Here is a 20,275-nt window from a genome sequence, read left to right on the forward strand (position 1 = left end):
AATTGAACTGCATGAGCTGCTTGAATATTTTTGAGATTAATTCTTTGTCAGTTGCTTTGTTTGCTATTATTTTCTCCCATTCTGAAGGCTGTATTTTCACCTTGCTTATAGTTTCCTTCATTATGCAAAAGCTTTTAAGTTTAATTAGGTCTCATTTGTTTATTTCTGCTTTTATTTCCATTACTGTGGGAGGTGATAGAGTATCCTGCTGTGATTTATGTCAGAGAGTGTTTTGCCTATGTTTTCCTCTAGGAGTTTTATGGTTTCTGGTCTTACATTTAGATCTTTATTCTATTTTAAGTTTATTTTTGTGTATGGTGTTAGAAAATGTTTTAGTTTCATTCTTTTACAAATGATTGACCAGTTTTCCCAGCACCACTTGTTAAAGAGATTGCCTTTTCTCCATTGTATATTCTTGCCTCTTTTGTCAAAGATAAGATGTCCAAAAAATATGGAACGCTTCACGAATTTGCATGTCATCCTTGTTCAGGGGCCAGGCTAATCTTCTCTGAATTGTTCCAATTTTAGTGTATGTGCTGCCAAAGTGAGCACTGAATGTTGAGTTTTAAGCCAGCTTTTTGACTGTCCTCTTTCAGTTTCATCAAGGGGCTCTTCAGTTCCTTTTCGCTTTCTTCCATACGATGGTGTCATCTGCATATCTGAGGTTATTGATATTTCTCCTGGCAGACTTGATTCTAGCTTGTGCTTCATCTGTTCTGGCATTTCTCATGATATACTCTGCATGGGAGTTAAATAAGCAGGGTGACAATATGTAGCCTCGATGTACTCCTTTCCTAATTTGGAACCTGTCTGTTGTTCCATGTCTGGTTCTAACTGTTGCTTCTTGACCTGCATGCACATTTCTTAGGAAGCAATTCAAGTGGTCTGGTATTCCCATCTCTTTCAGAATTTTCCACAGTTTATTGCTATCTACACAAAGAGTTTGACATAGTCAATAAAGCAGAAATAGATGTTTTTTCTGGAACTCTCTTGCTTTTTCGATGATCCAGCGGATGTTGGCAATTTGATCTCTGGTTCTTCTGCATTTTCTAAATCTAGCTTGAATATCTGGAAGTTCTTGTTTCATGTATTGATGAAGCCTGGCTTGGAGAATTTTGAGCATTACTTTGCTAGCGTGTAAGATGACTGCAATTGTGTGGTAGTTTGAACATTATTTGGCATTGCCTTTCTTTGGGATTGGAATGAAAACTGACCTTTTCCTGTCCTGTATCCAATTGCTGAGTTTTCCAAATTTGCTGGCATATTGAGTGTAGCACTTTAGCAGTATCATGTTTCATGATTTGAAATAGCTCAACTGGAATTCCATCACCTCCACTAGCTTTGTTCATAAGGATGCTTCCTAAGGCCCACTTGACTTCAGACTCCAGGATGTCTGGTTCTAGGTGAGTGATCACATCACCATGGTTATCTGGGTCATGAAGATTTTTATTTAATATATAATTCTTCTGTGTAATTTTGCCACCTCTTCTTAGTATCTTCTGCTTCTGTTACATCCATACCATTTCTGTCCTTTATTGTGCCCATCTTTGCATGAAATGTTCCCTTGGTATCTCTAATTTTTTTGAGGAGATCTCTAGTCTTTCCCATTCTATTGTTTTCCGCTATTTCTTTGCATTGATCACTTAGGAAAGCTTCCTTATCTCTCCCTGCTAGTATTTGGACTCTGAATTCAGATGAGTATATCTTTCCTTTTCTCCTTTGTATTTAACGTCTCTTCTTTTCTCATCTGTTTGTAATTCCTCCTCAGACAACCATTTTGACTGTTTACATTTCTTTTTCTTGGGGGTGGTCTTGATCACTGCCTTTGTACGATGTCACAAACCTCTGTTCATAGTTATTTAGAGCTAATCCCTTGAATCTATTTGTCACTTTCACTATATAATCATAAGGAATTTGATTAGAAGTGTAGTCAATGGAACTTTCTGTGTTTACACAAATATATATGATTTATCTTTAGTTTTTTATTTTCCTGCTTTTAGAGTTTACATAATATGCTGTAGGCAGCTAATTTTCATGACCGTGTTCAAGGTATTATATCGGAACATTGTATCCTTTGGCTTCTAGGCTAATTTTTTTCAAAATATTCTAATAATGATCAGACTATCATCACATTAGTTTATTTCCAGGCAGTGCTATTGTCTGAAACCCTGGTCCACCTTAAGATATGAATTAAATTAAGAAGATTAAACATTATATTCTTATCTGTTTTTCTCTCATATTCATTAATTTCCTGAAATTTCTCCATATTCTTCATGTGAGATGTCATCATTGACTCTTAGACATTAAACTCCCAAGGACTGAAATAGTGTATAAGTCACTCCACTCAAAACCTAGTGGGAAGTGATAGTGGAGTGGACAACGTCTTTAATGGAGCAATTTTGGTCTTACCTGGAGTCTTTTTGTCTAATATATAATGTTGCAAATGCTATATAGTGACAGAATTATTTTAGACTGGTAATGATTATAAATGTTGAATACATTTTACCTATTTTGACTCATGTTTTTGATATCTTTAGGTTGCTTCTAATTGTTTTCCTTTGTTTATCTGATATTTTTGTTGAGAAGATTAATCTTAGTGATCTCTGTAGGTAATTTAGTATAAAAAATGCTTCGTAAAGGATTACATGATCTGTAAGTATTATTGCTGGGTACGTTATGAAGCAGATAAGGAGTTTTGTTAGATTGCATTTGAAACCAGCCATGTGTGGCATATGTTGTATAAGAAGGTCTACAATATATATTGTTTTTTATATTGTATCAGAAACTTTCTCAAATTCTCACTGTGACTATCACTATGGAAACTACTGCAGAAATGAAATTATGATACCCACAGTCTTGACTTTGGAGAACATCAGACTGAGATAAGAGTCCTCAGTCTGGCTTTCCATTCCACAACCTGGAGGCAAGCCCTGACTTCACCAGACACTATTATAATTTTAGAAGAGAAAATTGGGAATCACAGGCCTTTGAGAAATGTCTGTTAACTTTGTTTAAAATTGGCGTATAGTTTCCTTACAATATTATGTCAGTTTCTGCTGTACAGCAAAGTGAATTAGCTATATGTATACATATATCCTCTCTCTTGGACCTCCCTTTCCCCCATCTCACCCTTCTAGGTCACCCCAAAGCACGGAGCTGAGCTCCCTGTGCTGTATAGCAGGTTCCCCCTAGCTGTCTGTCTTACACATTGGTAGGGTATATACGTCAATCCCAATCTCCCAATTCTTCACAATTCCCCTTCCCTACCCCGTGTCCATATGTCCATTCTCTAAGTCTGTGTGTCTATTCCTGCCCTGCAAATAGGTTCCTCTGTACCATTTTTCTAGATTCCATATGTCTGCATGAATATATGATATTTGTTTTTCTCTGTATGATTTACTTCACACTGTAGAGAGACTCTTGGTCCATCCACATCTCTACAAATGACCTAGTTTCATTCCTTTTATATCTGTTAGCTTAATGATCACCAGTATCACAGAAATAGACAATAAAATATTTTACACTTAAATCAGAGAAGAAAATTTTGTGCCTTACTATCTTTAAAATGAGAATAAAAAGTTTCTACCACATCAGATTCTCATAAAGCCATAGTGAATTAATATTTATGTCTTCCTCACTGAGTGGTTATGAAAATTAAATGGGTTAGTATTTATAAAACACATAGAACACAAATGGCATATAGCAACTCATGCTAAATAAATTACAACAAATATAAATATCTTTTACTGTAAGCGTATATTATTTACATAAGTTTGAAAGGAAGTTATTAAAATTGTTTTCCGAAACATTAAAAGAAATGACTGGTACATTTCCAAAATTCTGGTTGGCTTTTTCAGCCAATTTAAAATTAATTTATTTCCAAGCAGACCTACCACAAAGACAAGGAACCCAATCATTTTCTCAGTGGAGAAGGATTCAGAGAGACCAGAAAATCAACTGTTATTATCCAGTGTGCTCATTACTTTCATAAAATAATCCACAGGGTGCTCTGGAAGATGAAAATGGTAAGAACCAGGGGGCTCCATGAGAGACATTGGAGATGAATTCTGCAGCTCTTCAGGCAACAGAAGATCATGTTGGAATACACAGAGGTTGAAAAATGATGACCTGGTCACAGAACTACAGAGTTCTAGAGTCGGTCAGTTGTTGCAGCTGGAGCTGAAGGAATGCAGTAGGCAGGGGCCAAGTTCAAAGGCCCTTGTACTGTATGCCAGTTCTCCTTTTAAGCAAGAGAATGTCATAATCAGTTATGGGTTTTAAAAAGATCAGCTGGATTGTGTATAATACTTAAATTTTTTGTGTGTGCTGAATGCAGTTTTCTTTTACTTAAAATTTTTTTGTGCTGAATGCAGTTTTTTTTACTTAGGGTAATCAACATAGATTTAACTATGTAAAAGGAATGAATATTTAAATTTAAAGTGTGCTTTAAAGCTTTTACTTTTAAATAAGGAGGAGTGACATTATTTTTATAAAGCAAAGCTTTTAGACCAATTTTTATGGGCTCCACAGATGAAACTGAATACTAGTACCAATAGGTGGAAAATTCAAGGATGGTGATTGCTCTCCGTATTTGTTCTTTTATCACCTCAAGTATTACAATAACTGTTGCACTTACAAAGACAAAAATACTGGACAAAATTATCTTTTACATGAAGGAAGTCTGGTATATTTTTAAATGAATATCTTCCATATATTTTTACACAAATGTTCTTTTTTCATGATCAATATATCCCACATATCTGGGAATTGTATTTTATTATAGATTGTACTGTTTGACTTTGTTTCTCTTTTACATGTTTATTAGAAATCAGATAAAAATCTGCCAACATTACTATTATTCTTATATTTTTTCTGAAATTACCTGCAAATTCACAAATTATAAAGCTTTCTCAGTTTTGAAATTTGCTTAAAATTTTGCTTTAAAAGCATCTGTGACTAATATAAATTACTTTTTTTGGTTAGCCTTCCTAAGGGGGCTTCATTGACATTAAGATAAACATATAACAGGTGTTTCAAAGTTTGAAAATATAATTTGCACATCATATGGATATGTTATGAAAAAGAATGTCTTCTTTCTAAGAAGCCTGGAAGGAGTCTCAATATAAATCAAAGAGTTTATGACACTACTGGGAAAATAGTCCAGGTGAAATAAGATTATTGAGTAGTAGGAAAGCTATAATAAAAACTGTCAGTACTGTCACCCAGTTCTCTCTAAGGTCTGTAAAGGATCAAAAGTGTATTGAGCATCATGTAACAGCTGTCTAGAATGTGAGGGGAACCACAATTGTGCTCAGCAACAATATGCTGGTTTGAAAAATAATTACAGATGGCTTGTTGTAGTTAAATTAAAACTAGCAGGTTAGACTGTAGATGTATTGTAAATCTTGGATTTTTCAAAATGACCGCATGCTTAACTAAACATGTTGTTGTTCTTATTAGTTGCTCACTCATGTTCGACTCTGCGACCCATGGACCACAGCCTGTCAGACTCCTCCATCCATGGAATTTTCCAGGCTAGAATACTGCAGTGGGTTGCCACTTCCTTCTCCAGACTAAGCATGTGATTGATCTTTATTATGAGTGTATGTGATCGCATGTATATTCAATCAGTTCAGTTCAGTTCAGTCTCTCAGTCATGTCTGACTCTTTGTGACCCGATGGACTGCAGCACGCCAGGCTTCCCTGTCCATCAACTTATTCAAATTTAAATGGTATATAAATCATAGATATTTTCTTAATTGTAAACAGTTATCTAAGGAAATATTTTATTTGTTCATAGATAGCATATTTTGTTAGGGCAAAGTGCTACTCTACCCTGGAGGGTAAGAAATACTCTGTCACCATCTCTTCAGGTAGTAGCAATGGAAAAGGGAAAGGGAGAAATATGCCTTACACAGGCATTGAAAATATAGAAGTACTGGTAGGTAATATGTGGTTCAGCAAGAAAGGAAAGTCTCTTTCACAAGGATTCTCATATTTACTCATTGCTTTCATTACTTTCTCAAGTATACATTCATAACAAGATCAGTTACACTTTTAGTTAGGATATATCCATTTTTTAAAAGCTCAAACCTCACAGTATATTGAATTGCCCAACCTATCATCTTTAATTTAACTTATTTTGGGGAGGAGAATATGTTTGCCTCATACTATTAGCATAAAGAAGCAACAAGAAGCCTCCAGAGGAAAGGATTCTGTATAAATAACACTGGATCACTGATGAGATTGACATGCATTTTAGCAGTTTGATCCCTGAAGAAATGCAGTAACAGGAATTTTCCATAAGCATCTGTGAGCAACTGTACATGTGCCAGCTACAAGCATAGATATGGAGAACCAATGTTGGGTTATTCTCTCTGCTCTGGTTGAACCCATACTCTGTTTTTTTTTTTTTTTAAATGAGTGATATTAGGCAGTAGATGTTATTTTCCCCTCATTCCATCCCCTCATTCCTCTCATTCATTCCTGCCATATTACCGGGCAGGTAAAATGCCCATTGTATAGTAGCTGCTATGTGGAATATGGGGAGAAGGCAATGGCAACCCACTCCAGTACTCTTGCCTGGAAAATCCCATGGACGAAGGAGCCTGGTAGGCTGCCATCTGTGGGGTCGCACAGAGTCGGACACGACTGAAGCGACTTAGCAGCAGTAGCAGCAGCATGTGGAATATGGAGAACCACATATGCATCCAAAACTTGGTCTCAGTATTAAGCTCTGGTAGACTCCTTGGTCCATGGTAAAATCGTACTTATTCTGCAGTCTCCAGTATAAGTATCTGTTTGAGAAGGCTCTCTGATTTTCCTGAAATGTAAATACTCTTTGCTTCTTCTGAAATCTCATAAGGAGAAAATGAAGATTTAAAGCATATGTTTATATTGGTCAGAAGTCCACTATGTTTAATATATGTAGATAACTATAAAACACTATACTGTGATTCTTCACTGACCTCTTTCACATTAAAGGAGAGAAAGCAATACCTAACTTTTCAGAGCATTTTGAGAATTATAGAGAATGACTATTAAATACTAAAGGAGTACATGCTATTTGGTGTAAGTGTGTAATATTTTAACATTCTCACAACAAACCTCTGAAGTATAAGTTATTATCTCTATTTGCATATGAGAAAATGGATCCTCAGAGAGGTTAGGTCATTTGCCTAACATCATAACACAGGTAAAGCTAAGTCAAGAATTAAATGTGGACATCAAAACCCAGAACTTGTTCTCTTACTCTATGCTGTGCTTTCTGGGTTAATATATTTAAAGGCTTTGTACAAACAAGCACATTTAATCACTTAGTAATTAATATTTGGGTACATGTAAGTCTAGGTGTGTGCACACACACTGTGTATCATACATATATGCTTTGTATTATCTGACTTGTTCATGCTAGCTATTTCCTATAAATAAAGTAACCCAGACCATCTGACCTGCCTCAAGAAACCTATATGTAGGTCAGGAAGCAACAGTTAGAACTGGACATGGAACAACAGACTGGTTCCAAATAGGAAAAGGAGTACATCAAGGCTTTATATTGTCACCCTGCTTATTTAACTTCTATGCAGAGTATATCATGAGAAACACAGGGCTGGAAGAAGCACAAGCTGGAATCTAGATTGCCGGGAGAAATATCAATAACCTCAGATACGCAGATGATACAACCCTTGTGGCAGAAACTGAAGAAGAACTAAAGAGCCTCTTGATGAAAGTGAAAGAGGAGAGTAAAAAAGTTGGCTTAAAGCTCAACATTCAGAAAACGAAGATCATGGCATCTGGTCCCATCACTTCATGGCAAATAGATGGGGGAACAGTGGAAACAGTGGCTGACTTTATTTTTGGGGGCTCCAAAATCACTGCAGATGGTGATTGCAGCCAAGAAATTAAAAGACACTCCTTGGAAAGAAAGTTATGACCAACGTAGACAGCATATTAAAAAGCAGAGACATTACTTTGTCAACAAAGGTCCATCTAGTCAAGGCTATGGTTTTTCCAGTAGTCATGTATGGATGTGAGAGTTGGACTATAAAGAAAGCTGAGTGCCTAAGAATTGATGCTTTTGAAGTGTGGTGTGTTGGAGAAGACTCTTGAGAGTCCCTTGGACTGCAAGGAGATCCAACCAGTCCATTCTAAGGAAGATCAGCCCTGGGTGTTCTTTGGAAGGACTGATGTTGAAGCTGAAACTCCAATACTTTGACCACCTGATATGAAGAGGTGACTCATTTGAAAATACCCTGATGCTAGGAAAGACTGAGGACAGGAGGAGAAGAGGACGACAGAGGATGAGATGGTTGAATGGCATCACTGACTCAATGGACATGAGTTTGGGTAAACTCTGGGAGTTGGTGATGGACAGGGAGGCCTGGCGTGCTGCAGTCCATGGGGTCTCAAAGAGTCGGACACAACTGAGCGACTGAACTGAACTAAACCCTGTTCAGGTACATGACTTACCATTATCTCATTACTGCAAGGTGGAGGAAGCTCTCTATCTTCTTTAATCTGGCCATCTTCTTCAATCACTTTGAATACTTTCAATCCCTACCATCTTTAAGTTGAATAAAGAATGGTTTCCAAGAGAGTTTTGCCAAGGACACCATCCATCCAGGACATGAAGAAGGACTTTTATCTATAGTATTCTCTGGTTTTTTAATCAAAGTATACCTCTATTATAACTTCAAGTGGCAAGGATCAAATTATATCATAGATTTTAGGGCCTAGCTATCTACTGGGCAGAGAAACATTTAATAAATACTCTGATTGTTCTGTATTCATTGACTTAAGTGCTTTTGTGTTACTGATATATTTTTAAAAACTTGTGAAAGTGTAATATTACTTTTTAGTATTTGTCATATAATAGCATTCTTTATTCCATTTCAACAATTCATTTTGTAAGTTATGACTTTGTACTCTTTGAATAACTTTGTAGCAGAGAAAAATTAGAAAGGGGGTCATTGTCCCTTCACTGCTATAACCTGCATTTGGCAAATACACATATTTTCTTTAGATTTTCAAGTGTATGCGCTAAGTCAGTTCAGTTGTGTTCAACTCTTTGTGACCCTATGGACTATAGCCTTCCAGGCTCCTCTGACCATGTGATTCTTCAGATGAGAGTATTGGAGTGGGTTGCCATGCCCTCCTCCAGGGGATCTTCCCAACCCAGGGAGCAAAGTTGCATCTTTTTTGCCTCCTGCATTGGCAGGCAGATTCTTTACCATTCCTGCCACACCCTTAGATTTTGGTATTGGTATTTAAATCTTGACTTGTTATTTAATACTTCAATCTCTAGTGTCTTTAAGCCCCAGTAGATTCTGAAAACTTTAAGGACTGACTCCACTTCCTTTAATCATGCTTAGTTCTCTTTTCATACCTAATTAGTGCTATCTTATGTATATATGCATGATGTGTGTTTATTTCCTTACGGTGACTTTTCCTGCAGCTTATAATGTACATTGATTCCACCATATTCTTCTTATTCCACTTCTGTACAGCAAAAACAGAAACTTAAAGTCTGATTTGCTCTTGTAAGAAAGAGAAAAATCTAATTTTAAGAACAATATTCTGAGATACTCATGATGATGTTCTCTTTGTGTAGTAAAATACAACAATATGTTTAAAATTTTCCAGGTGGTACTATGTGCTAAGTTCTTATAGAAGTGTTTTATTTGCTTACAGGATAAGATGCGTGCAAATTAATGGCTTTTTATGCTGTTGAGGTTTTTGTAGCATACAAAGCTTTTTAGAAAACTATCTTTTCAGTAGATATGTCTGTATCAAAGCTGTTTAAAGTTGTAATAGAATTAGCCTTCAAAATTGTGTAATATCATAAAACTCTAACGTTTTCATCTTGACTTGAGAAGTCTCTTGAGAGTAAGGTTAAAACTACCTTCTGCTTTTTTCTTTTTTTTTTCCTTAAACTAAAATTGGACTCCAGGAGAGAGGATACTATAGCTTTCTCTAGCTGAGACTTCTTAACTGCTTTTTTTCTCAGTCTTCGAATTACTGTGGCAAAGAGGCACTGATGATGCCAAGGTATAAGGTCAGTAAAACATCACCTTTTAAAATTTTAACCTGACTTCATACATGAATGGACTAATCCTGAGTATAAGATGGTAAATATGTTCTAGTATTTCCTTCAAATGCCTTAGCCACTTGTATCATTATGCCTCTGGGAGATTTCTGGAACCTCAATTTTTTCATCAATGAAGCAGAAATAAAAGTAATCTTATTAATATTTAAGAATCAGTTACATATGAAGAGTAAAAATGAATATTAATTTTTTTACTTTAAGTTCCTTCATGTAATTCGAATTATACAGAAAATATAAAATATACTGGTTTTAGCTATTACTATTAGAAAACCAATACTTTTCTGTGTCAGACTATAGAAAGATTATAGAAAAGTTTATATCTATATTCTATTTATATATTCATGATCATCCAACAAAATGTTTTGAGCATCACTTGTGTGAACTGTGTACTATTCTAAATTTTGCTTCTTTTGAACTGTCTTGAAACACCAACATGTGAATGGAGATTTCTAGTGGATAAATAGCTTTTCTTAAAAATATTTTTGTTGTTAGCCTACACAATCAAATATATATTAAAAGCCTTAAATCATGAATATCATTGGTGTGGTTAAAAAGGCAGAATGGTGCACAGGATGAAAACTTCAGTTACTGTAAGTAATTTTGCCATAGCTTTCCAACCCAGCGGAGTGTAGAAACTGGGCCAAGATGCATATTACTAATTGCTAAGTTACTTCACTTTTGTCTACCTCTTTGAGACCCTATGGACTATAACCCACCAGCCTCCTCTGTCCATGGGATTTCCCAGGCAAGAATCCTGGAATGGGTTGTCATATCCTCCTCCAGGGAATCTTCCTCACCCAGGAATTGAACCTGAGTCTCTTACATCTCCTTTATTAGCAGGTGGCTTCTTTACCACTAGCACCACCTGGGAAGCATATTAGGGTTTTTAAAAGTTAGTTTCAAATATGCATGAGTTAATAAGAACTTGTGGTGTAATCAGAGAAACAGAGAAGTATAGAATGGCTGTTACTGGAATATTGAGAAAGCAGAAAGAATTACTTTGAGCTGAGAATAGCCCTTGAGTGTTTGATGTATCAGAACATTGGATTGGTATCATGTTTTAAAGATGCCAACCATCCTTTTTGGGGTCCTTTTATTATGACCATATCTGGGTTCCAGATATATCACTGGGTAAGCTGGGAAACTCAGACATAGGTATGACACGTTTAACCTTCATTTCTTGACTCACACTCCTTCCATTCAATCTGATACTCCATTCTGCTGGGTTTCAATAGAAATTACTGTGAAGCTGGGGAAGGATATTAGACTATAGATTTGCCTACACTGGTATTACAGGGTAGAGAAGTTACATCGTGTACCCATTGCTGCGTTTGAATTAGACCTTCCAGATAAAGCTGCTGAACATCAAAGATCTGAGGAAAACCAACATCAATATTAAAATAATTTTTAATGTAAATGCTAACTTCCTTGTTAGATTAAATATCAATTAATATAGATTACACATAATCTGATGAAACAATGCTGGCTTGATTGAACCAAAGTATAGCAAATAAAACCCAAAGACAGTGCAATGTGAGGTTAAAGTGTTTCAAATATATTTGTGTGATTTTTTTTTTTTTACTGGCAAAGAAATTATTTAGACCCAAAGATTAGAAAATTCTTTAACAAGCCTAGGTTACTATTCCAACTGTTATGGATGCTTAACAATAAAAGAAGCAGGTGTCTGTTCTTAAATGTGTGAAAGATGAAATGCTGCTGCTTCTGTTACTCACTATAATGTTTTTGGTAGCATAATATAGAATAAAACTCTCCAGCCTCACTGATATTTGGGGAGAGGAATCATAGCTCTCTTTCCCTAGAGAAAGATACTGGATAAATATATCTTTAATAGTTTTTGTCCCTTAAATAGTGGTACTAAATTTTTCATACATTTTTTTATGGTGATGTTTAATCATGAAGGATTAACATTATTAAAGATTCTATATTTTGCTTTTTAATGAAATCTATTGTCATGTTCTCTATTAAATATGAAAATGAAAGAAGTTCATCACTAGGAAAAAATCTAAGATGTTTTATTGCTTTAAAATAACAATATACTCCTTATAAATGTAATTATTTGGGGATTAAAAATATTACATGAATGTTTATCTGAATTAACTTTTGCCTCTTACAATGCATTTCAAAATAAACTGCACTATAAAAGGATAACTTTGAAACATAAAAGAGGAATTAAATGACTGAAGATAAAAACAAGCATAATTTAAATGTTAACTTCTAACGAAAAATTTATGTAGAACTGTGGTTTACAATAATTGTTGACATATTCCCCTAAGTACCGTGTCTGTGGTTTTTCATGGCATCAATCATTTAAAGCAATTTAGGTAATACCATTCTGCCATGCATTTCTGCTATTTTATTTACACCATTTGCCTACATCAGTGCAATGCAATACCTTTCTGATTTGGTACAGTAAATGCAGTCTGTAATATCTATTATGGCTTGGTCAAAGGATAATTTATTGTCAAATAGAAAAATAGGTCAACACTAATGTCACTTGATGATCAACCCCCCCAAGTTTAATAAAACATCTCACCAGTATGCATTCCACTGCAGTGGTTGATATTTTATTAGGACTACCTGGCTATAGCAGTAGTGTAATTACTGAGCTGTCAGAGTGATAAGTGGGATTAATGGCAGCCTGATGCACTTTAGTCTGCAGAGCGCTTAGAGAATTGCAAGATGGTATTATTATCAGAGTCTGCCCATTCTGGCATATTCATGGCACCAAAGAAAAAAAGAATGCTACAATTCAGGTTTGCGTTGCCCTGCCTCATTAACATCTGACATTTCCAACAGCTGTTATTTGTGAACTAGCTCAATAATAGAAGGAGAGTTATTTGGTAAAGAGGCTTAATAACCACAACTAAAAATCCTTACGTTGTCAGTGCTGTTGAGTGAATCTGTTTATGTTAAATTTAAGATTTCTCTGGAAGAACAGGAAAATACACTTTGCATTAATTTGGCTCATTCATACCTGCTGACATTATAACTAGTTTTTAATGGCCTTATATTTAAGTTGGGTGTTAGAAAAAAGAAAAGCTAAAAACTTGTGCCTTATTAGGGAAAGCCAGAATCCTCTATCTATCTGTCTGTCTGTCTATATCTTTATCTATCATAAGTATTTTTTTGTTTTGTTCTTGTGGAGTTGCAGATGTTTAAAAAACCGTCAAAATGACTTTTACAAGTCAGAAGATATTTATTATTGCATATTATTTTATAGCTTTTTATTTTAGTTTAGCTACTTTATTTTGCCTCATAATAGGATATCCTTTCAAACACTATTAACCTACAACATGTTTATCCATGTGAAGCTAACACATATAGGTATCACCTATATGTTATATTTCAGAATCGAGGACCAAATAGACCTTTTTTTTTTTTTTTTTCATTTCTTTTTGGATTGTTGTGCTACTGATCATAGCAAGAATTTCCGAGAAATTCTTTTTAAACTCAGTGACAATGTTTTAGGGGAAAAAAAATCTTAAGTATTAGAAGATAGGAATTCAACTGAACGATAGCTGTGAGTCTAACAATGGCATTTAGAGAAATGATAGGGGAGAGGTTTAATGACTGCATTTCAGAGAGGACAATTGATTATGAAAAGCCTTCGGTCCTCATTGTGTAAAATTTAATTTAGAGAGAAGGCTAAGGGCACAAACCAGAGAAAAGAGATCAGATTTAAAAACAAGATATTAATTAGGTACTGAGAAATTGGTCCAGACAATGAAGAGGACTCTCTGATTGACAAAAGAATGACAAGGAGACTGGTATTGTTTTCTCAAAGGAAATGAACCAACGTCTTTACACGTGGAAGTGGGTAGAAAATGAGCTCGCTCGTCACCTTTGTCACTGAGCAACGTGGGACTCATTCTGAGGGAAATTCTCGGACAACTCTCGTCTTCTGACAAATGTGGCAATGATATAGCTTAAATTTTAGGTCACCAGCCTAATTCCTCTCTATTCTCACTCTCACTTTATGCCAGACCAGACTCCATTAGTCTACCTACGCTGTCGTGTTCTTTTCTATCTAATTCTTGGCACATACTGTTTTTATGTTTTGGTCATTTTCTTGAGTGATCTGCTGCTCTAAGTCCCACCCTCCTTCACTTGCCTAATGCCCTCTCATTCTTCAAGCATCCCTTTATGTATTATTTCTCCCAATAAGCTTTGCCTAACCTCTCCCTCCTGGACTGCTGTTCCTCTTATATGGTCCATTAGCTTGCTGTTTCTACCCAAATTCACACTGACCACATTGACACTACAAGTGCCTTTTATATGTTTGAACTTCCTCCAAACTGCATGGTCCGTGTGAGCAGGGCCATGGTTGTCCTTTTCATCATTTTTATAACCTCATATCCCAGGTTCTAACATGTAACAATGGTTCATTAAATATTTATCAAAAGAATACACAAAAAGTATAAGAATGTAGAAATTAAAGACTATCCCAGCCAGTGGTTTCAGTCCTAAAGTAGTAATTATAGAATTGTGATTCTCACTGTGTGGCTCCAATCATGTTTATCAGAATCACCATAAAGAGCAGTCATTGCGAGTGGCAGCAAAATGCAGATTCCCAGGACATTACCTAGAATCCGCCTGCTAATGTAGGAGACGTGGGATCAATCTCTGAACTAGGAAGATCCCCTGGAGAAGGAAATGGCAACCCACTCCAGTATTCTTGTCTAGAGAACCCTGTGGACATAGGAGCCTGGCAGGCTACAGTCTATGGGGTTGCAAAGAGTCAGAAAAAACTGAGCAACTAAATAACAAGGGCCAATAACTCAAACTCAAGAGGGGCTTCTCTGTGGAAATTATGACATTTATCAGGCTTCCCAAGTGGTTCGTAGGCACATTAAAGTCTGAACATGTCTCTGGTTGTTTCTCCAGGAAGCAAATTCTGATATGAAATTAGTATTGCTATTGCTAAGTCACTTCAGTCGTGTTCGACTCTGTGCAACCCCATAGATGGCAGCCCACCAGGCTCCCCCATTCCTGGGGTTCTCCAGGCAAGAACACTGGAGTGGGTTGCCATTTCCTTCTCCAATGCATGAAAGTGAAAGGTGAAAGTGAAGTCACTCAGTCATGTCTGACTTAGCGACCCCACGGACTGCAGCCCACCAGGCTCCTCCGTCCATGGGATTTTCCAGGCAAGAACACTGGAGTGGGGTGCCATTGCCTTCTCCAGATGAAATTAGTATATGGAAAGTTTATTAGAAGATGTACATTGTCCGACTCTTTGCAACCCCATAGACTGTAGCCTACCAGGCTCCTCTGTCCATGGGATTTTCCAGGCAATAGTACTAGAGTGGATTGCCATTTCCTTCTCCGGGGATCTTCCCAACCCAGGGCTCGAACCCAGGTCTCCCACATTGTAGACAGTCACTTTACCATCTGAGCCACCAGGGAAGTCCATATATCTGTATAAGAGTGATGTAATCAAGATTGGACAGACATAGCCACAGTAAAGGCTGCAGTGCATCCCTGAAGACTTGTTCCCCAAGTAGGGGCAAGGAGAATGGGTCTTTACTTACTACCAGTGAGCTGTTATTAGAAACTCGCTGCCCCTGGGAAGGTGGCATGACCTTGGTTCAGCCTGTTTTCTTTACCTGAGAGCAATAAATGTTTCAGTCTGGAAGGCAGGGGATCTGGTCTATGCATTGCAGTGTCTACTACAAAGCCCAATTGCTGTGTATATAGTGTGTATGTTAAAGAAAAAAAAATGGAGAAAGGGAGGGATGATCAGAGAGGAAGAAGGAGTCAGGGAAGAGAGGTGGGAGGATAAGTGGAAGGGATAAAGAGAGGAAGAAAGGAATTTACAAGAGGTAAAAGGAGATCTTTTTCTTTGCATTTGTGTAATAGCTACTGTCTAAAAGACATACAAAACTGTTATCATAAAAGATTCTATTCTCAGGACCTCCTTGGTGGTCTGGTAGTCAAGACAATGCGCTCCCACAGTAGGGGACACAGGTTAGACCCCAGATCAGGGAACTAAGATCCTGCAGTATGTAAATAAACAAACAAACAGCAACAATAAAAAGACTCTATTCCCTAAGCATTATCAGTGCAATGAGAGATCCAGAAAATATTGATTTAGTAAATGGATGAATCATGTATCTTAAGTAAATATGATCTTCTTAAACTCTAGGAGGAACACCAAGAGAAAGGGTAGCTATTTACCTGAATGGTGCTATATTATACACCTTAGGATGTGTGCAAAAAGTGAAACACAAGTACTCTTTGTTTATTGCTTAAACACTTTTTGTTCCTAAAAATAATATAGTTTTATTTGTTCTTGCCAGACACTAACTCTGTGTGTGTTTATGGTAGAGAATACATAGCATGTTACTTGACAGTTTCTTTAATTCAGTTATTTTATTCCCTAGATGCCTGAAATGTGCAGACGCCCCCTGTCAGAAGAGCTGCCCAACAAATCTAGATATCAAATCGTTCATCACAAGTATCTCAAACAAGGTAAATTTGGATTTAGCTCTGCAAATGAAAATTAATAACAGCCTTTGATCTTGTTCTCTGTTATTACCATGATTAAAGCATAAAGCTTGTCTTAGTAAATTAGGTTAAAGTATTAAAAGTATGATTTCTGTAGGCATGTGAGAATGTGGCACATTTTTTTTAATTAGTCTCTTCCTAGTTGTGATAATGATTATTGTGAAATCCGTATTCATTGTTTATTATCTTAAAAATTAGTCTGTGGTGAATTGAATCATTTTTTAATACAAAGCATTCACTGAATAGATTGATTCTAGCTTAAGCATGCTAAATGCTTACAGATAGGAACTGTCTTTGACTATCAAAACACATTTCAAGTTTGATATCTTTGTTTTAAAATGTACTTTAATATTAACTCTAGGGCCCTGAAACAAATCAAAGAAGTTGTCTAAGACTTGGAATAATTCATAGAGACTGATAGCGTTTTAACCAAAACTCCCACAACAACTAAAAAATAGAAAACAGACTTTTATGGACATTAGTAGGAAAAAAGGAATTTTGATCTTTATGTTGTTTTTTAAATCAACGTAAGGCTAAGCCCAGTTTTTAGTAAACAAGAGAATGGTTGATTGATTAAATGATGAATAGTATCTTTTATTTGTGAAAGAAGCATTATGAACTCTTAGCCAAGGATCCTATCCTTTAACTACTGAGCAAAAACTGAAGGCATCTTCCCATAAGGATGTAGAGATTGCTTCTTTTCACAGGATTTAGTACTTATTTGCTAAAATGCTGCTAAAATCCAATAAGTGCCCCTTTAACTAACTGGTACCTTTTTACATATAAAGATTATTTCTCAGTATGTCAGTGATTTAAAAATGTTAGCTTTATGATTTCAAAAGAATTAGAGGTTATTACTTAGATATAGGACGTGGTATTAATCTACATGGTCAGATCTGAAGTCCAGGTTGAATTTTTGCATTGAACGAACACCTGTGAACCCAAGGAAAATGACTTATCTCTTCACTTTCATTTATGAAAGAAGGATAGCATCTGTCTTATAGGATGGTGGTGTGAACTTAATAATATTTTCATGTGAAAATCTCTGATATGGCAATATTCAAAAAATATTTTATTGATGTGGAATTATTATTATTTTTTCTATTCATTCAATATGGTAAATACTATACAAGTGATTACTATTTTTGTTTCTGGTGTTACTTATTGAGCATCTACTATCTACCAAACTCAGTGACAGATACTGGGTGAAAAAGGATCCCTGCTATGACCTTGCCTTCTGAAAATTATAACTCTGAGCAAAACCAAACACATTAAAAAAATAAAACAACACAAAAACCTACTGATAACTCAATGTGATTAGTGCTGAAACCATTCAGTTTAAGAAGATTATTCAGCATATGAAAAAGCAAGAATGTGGGCTATACATGGCATGTGTAGGGAAATATAATAAATTCAGTGTGGCTAGAATGGAGCCTTGATTACATAAAGAAGAGTGATGGGAAAGAGACAAGACAGTTAGATCGATTTTATTTATTTATTTTTTTAAGATTGATTTTAAGTTGTGAAAATGAAGTCTATGCTCAATATTTGAGACTTAATTCTGTAGATAGTAGGAAATCACTAACGCTCTGTATTTGTTTCGTAATTAAGGAGATAAAATCTGAAAAGAGATCTCATTTATTAAATGAAATATCATAAACATTTATCATCACAGAATCTCTGATTTATATTTATATGAAAATAATTTATGTGAAGCATGTATATGAAATCTCATGAGAAAAAGAATAAAATAAAATGTTCAAAATTTGAAGTAGAAAGAGTTTTGGCTAAAATTATATCTTAGGTTGCACTCCTGGCTTTAAGCATGAGGCAATAGAATTGTGATCCATGCTAGCTAAATTTTCCCTAGAGAATCTATAATTTAGTAGTGATTTTGATTCTAATTAGTGTATAGCATAAGCTATACAAAATTTTATATAAAAAAGAGAAAATGAGAATAATGATATTCTTTGAAAAACTTATAAAATGTCTAAGTAAGATCAGAGTCATCTCTATTTTAGGATAATGTTGTTTCATTAGTTTGTTCATATTTCTTACTACCTGATGAAGCATTGCACTTTGGTATTTATTTAAATAAATTTCCATATGAAGAGAAGATATTTGGGGGTATTTAATTGAAAATATAATCTTATGCCAGACATTTAAGGAACTCTATTGTAAGTAGTATTTTGTTGAAGAATCATTGTAGCAATCATAAAAGGTAAGAGATTCTTGTACTTTAAAGCCTGCAGCTTTTAAGATATTTACCAGGTGTATGATGTAGGCTGTCCCACATTGCTCTACCAGTGGACCTCAACTCAGGAGGGGGGTTCTTTCCAGGTTGAGAGGGTAATTGAATCACCAGACTCAATGAGCCTTGAGCCTTTTTGAGAAAAGCATGTCACTTGGATTGTATTGTGTTAGGATTCTGTGATTCAGTGGAGTTTAGACCAATACTTCCATTCTTTATTTTTTTACAAACTGGATTACAGCTCTAGTTTCTAAAGGTACACTCAGTTCTATTGTACCTCCTTGGTCAGTTTTTCTCTGTTTCATGCAGGTTGTTCTTTGCAATTGTATCTTTCAATGGAGAGTACACAACTCAGATTCATCAAACTGTAAATAAGGGTTACATTTTTGGATAGTTTTCTTTTGGAAAAAAAAACAAACCACTATAGTATGTAAGAATTCATAAGGTCAGCCTATAAATGTAGTGAAAAACTGACTTTAAAAAAATTTCCTTAGTTACACAATCCTTTCTTTTCTAATAAAAAATATTTATTTTCTTTTTCAAAATTTTACATTAAGTTATAAAGCAATGGCTTCTCCACAGACTTCTATATTTTACAGAATCTGTATACATTTTGTATACAATCTGTATAGATTTTACAGATTCTATATAGATTTAGTGGCTTTTATAGCTAGATAAATACATTTAATAATATACATTAGAAAAAAACTGACTCAGTGTCACTTAAAAGGCTCTTATCATAGATTCCTATTGAAAGTAACTAGAAATCAGAGAAGCAGCACAATTTAACCAGCATTATTTATTGATAAATATTATTGATGACAATAGTTTTATTAAAAATGTTTTCTTGATGTGTGTGTGTGTATATGCACATGCGTGCACAGATATTATAAAGCAGAAGTGCAATCAACAGATTTAGTCCATCCTAATTTAGGGTTTGCTTCTCAGTTTCAACGGCCAAGTGGTTTATACCATTATCAAATAAAATACTGATCATTTGCAGAATAATTTTCTAAAATCATAGCTTTAATTATATTGTACCCTTGTTCAAAAAGCTTCAGTGGCTTGCCATTGCCTATAAAGTAAAGCCAATTAGGTACCCCCCATTTTTATGACAGAGAAGTAAGTAAATGAAAAAAGTATTAGGAAGTCCATAATTTACTAATCAGTAATTTAAAAAATGAATATTTTAGATACGTAAAACAAAATGTGATAATTGAGATTTCAGGTTTCCTTTGATACCCAAGGCTAGTTCCCACACTTTTATTGTCAGATGGTACTTGGAGCACCTCTGTGCACCTCAAGAAGACTGACAGAAACTTACCTACCTGCCATAAGATGGTGTTCAAGGGAACAGCTTTTAAAAACTTTAGGTGATGCTCCTGGAGAATTAA

At 35.4% G+C, this 20,275-nt stretch overlaps 1 protein-coding gene and 1 non-coding gene across 2 annotated transcripts in view; one reads left to right on the top strand and one right to left on the bottom strand.

Annotated features, from left to right (window-relative positions):
* The window catches only part of DPYD (dihydropyrimidine dehydrogenase), a 916,336-nt gene that overhangs the window by 201,418 nt on the left and 694,643 nt on the right, over positions 1-20,275 (top strand). The window contains exon 4 of the mRNA XM_040232247.1: positions 16,507-16,594. Within this exon, the coding sequence (XP_040088181.1) occupies positions 16,507-16,594 (88 nt within the window). The remainder of the gene's footprint in view (positions 1-16,506; positions 16,595-20,275) is intronic.
* Positions 446-552, bottom strand: LOC120857177. Its single transcript, XR_005719634.1, has one exon. It is a non-coding gene; the product is annotated as a U6 spliceosomal RNA (small nuclear RNA).

This window comes from Oryx dammah, unplaced genomic scaffold, assembly GCF_014754425.2.
Source record: "Oryx dammah isolate SB20612 unplaced genomic scaffold, SCBI_Odam_1.1 HiC_scaffold_28, whole genome shotgun sequence".
Classification (NCBI taxonomy): domain Eukaryota; kingdom Metazoa; phylum Chordata; class Mammalia; order Artiodactyla; family Bovidae; genus Oryx; species Oryx dammah.